At 43.5% G+C, this 1,014-nt stretch overlaps 1 protein-coding gene across 2 annotated transcripts in view; it reads right to left on the reverse strand.

The window, feature by feature from the left end:
• Nucleotides 1-390: 390 nt before the first annotated feature.
• Nucleotides 391-1,014, reverse strand: part of ODF2 (outer dense fiber of sperm tails 2) — a 13,387-nt gene continuing 12,763 nt past the window's right edge. For both annotated transcript variants that reach the window (XM_010177410.1, XM_010177411.1), the window contains one exon: nt 391-685. In XM_010177410.1, coding sequence (XP_010175712.1) covers nt 458-685 — 228 coding nt within the window. In that variant the 3' untranslated portion in view covers nt 391-457. The remainder of the gene's footprint in view (nt 686-1,014) is intronic.

A 1,014-nucleotide genomic window follows, 5' to 3' on the forward strand; every position in this document is an offset into this window, starting at 1 on the left:
TACCAGGAAGGTTTATAATTCCAAGCCAACATGTGAGAACATTTGCTCTGTCTTGAGGCATGGCTGCAGAAGTCATGCCTGTCTATAATTGTCCTGCAATGCCTACACAGTCCTCCTGGGGACAAAAAACAGGGACTGGGAACACAACCTGAAATCAGGGTGAGAAAACAAGGTTGGGACAGCACTGTTGGCAGAAAACCACAGGAGGGAAACCTGACAAGATGATGGAAGTAACAGAAGCGAGCGTTGGCAATAGCAAGTGTTGTCACTGCTGCTATTCAAGTCCCAGTAAGGTTCTGGCACCAAGGAATGAGACACCTTCCCAATAGTAAGGAATGCTACTAGCTACACCGCTAACTTCTAGCACAAAGACATAGCACACATCTTTTCTTTTGCAGTGTACATTTAATCTTTTCAAAGCAGTGAGAACAGAGACAAAGCTTGAACCTTCCTGTGGTTAGAAATTCATCTCGCTGTCAAGACTTGTGGATTGCAGTGCTGCAGGTACCTTCTGCCAGTCCCTTACCCGCTGATGAAGATCTGCAATCATCACAGACAGGTCCATGTTCTTTTTCTCATAACTCTGAAGCTGGTCCTGACATTCTGATAACTGTGTCTCTCTGATCTTTAAGATTTCAGGCAGCTTTTCCAGTTCAGCAAGCTGGCTCTGGAACTGCTTACGTACCTACAACCAAAGAGAGCATGAGGAACTTTAAAATATTTGTAAGGTCAAGACTGAAAATGTTTCTCAACTTCAATGAAACTTTGTTAGCCTGCAACCATGATGACACTGTGGCCAGTGTTGGAGTTCAAAGCCTAAAGTCTTCACATATTCCAAAAAGGCTTTTTCTTAGGATTTGGCATTCCCTATGGATGGAGTGAGAACGAGTGAGTATCTTGGATCTCGGACTTCAATTTTACTAGAAGTACAAGCTCTTTTTGGAAGATGGCTGTTCCACGGTAGATAATGGTATTACCTGCACAGTTCACTGTTCTAAACCACTATTTCAGCAG

Source organism: Antrostomus carolinensis, unplaced genomic scaffold, assembly GCF_000700745.2.
Source record: "Antrostomus carolinensis isolate BGI_N321 unplaced genomic scaffold, ASM70074v2 scaffold20221, whole genome shotgun sequence".
NCBI classification, from domain to species: domain Eukaryota; kingdom Metazoa; phylum Chordata; class Aves; order Caprimulgiformes; family Caprimulgidae; genus Antrostomus; species Antrostomus carolinensis.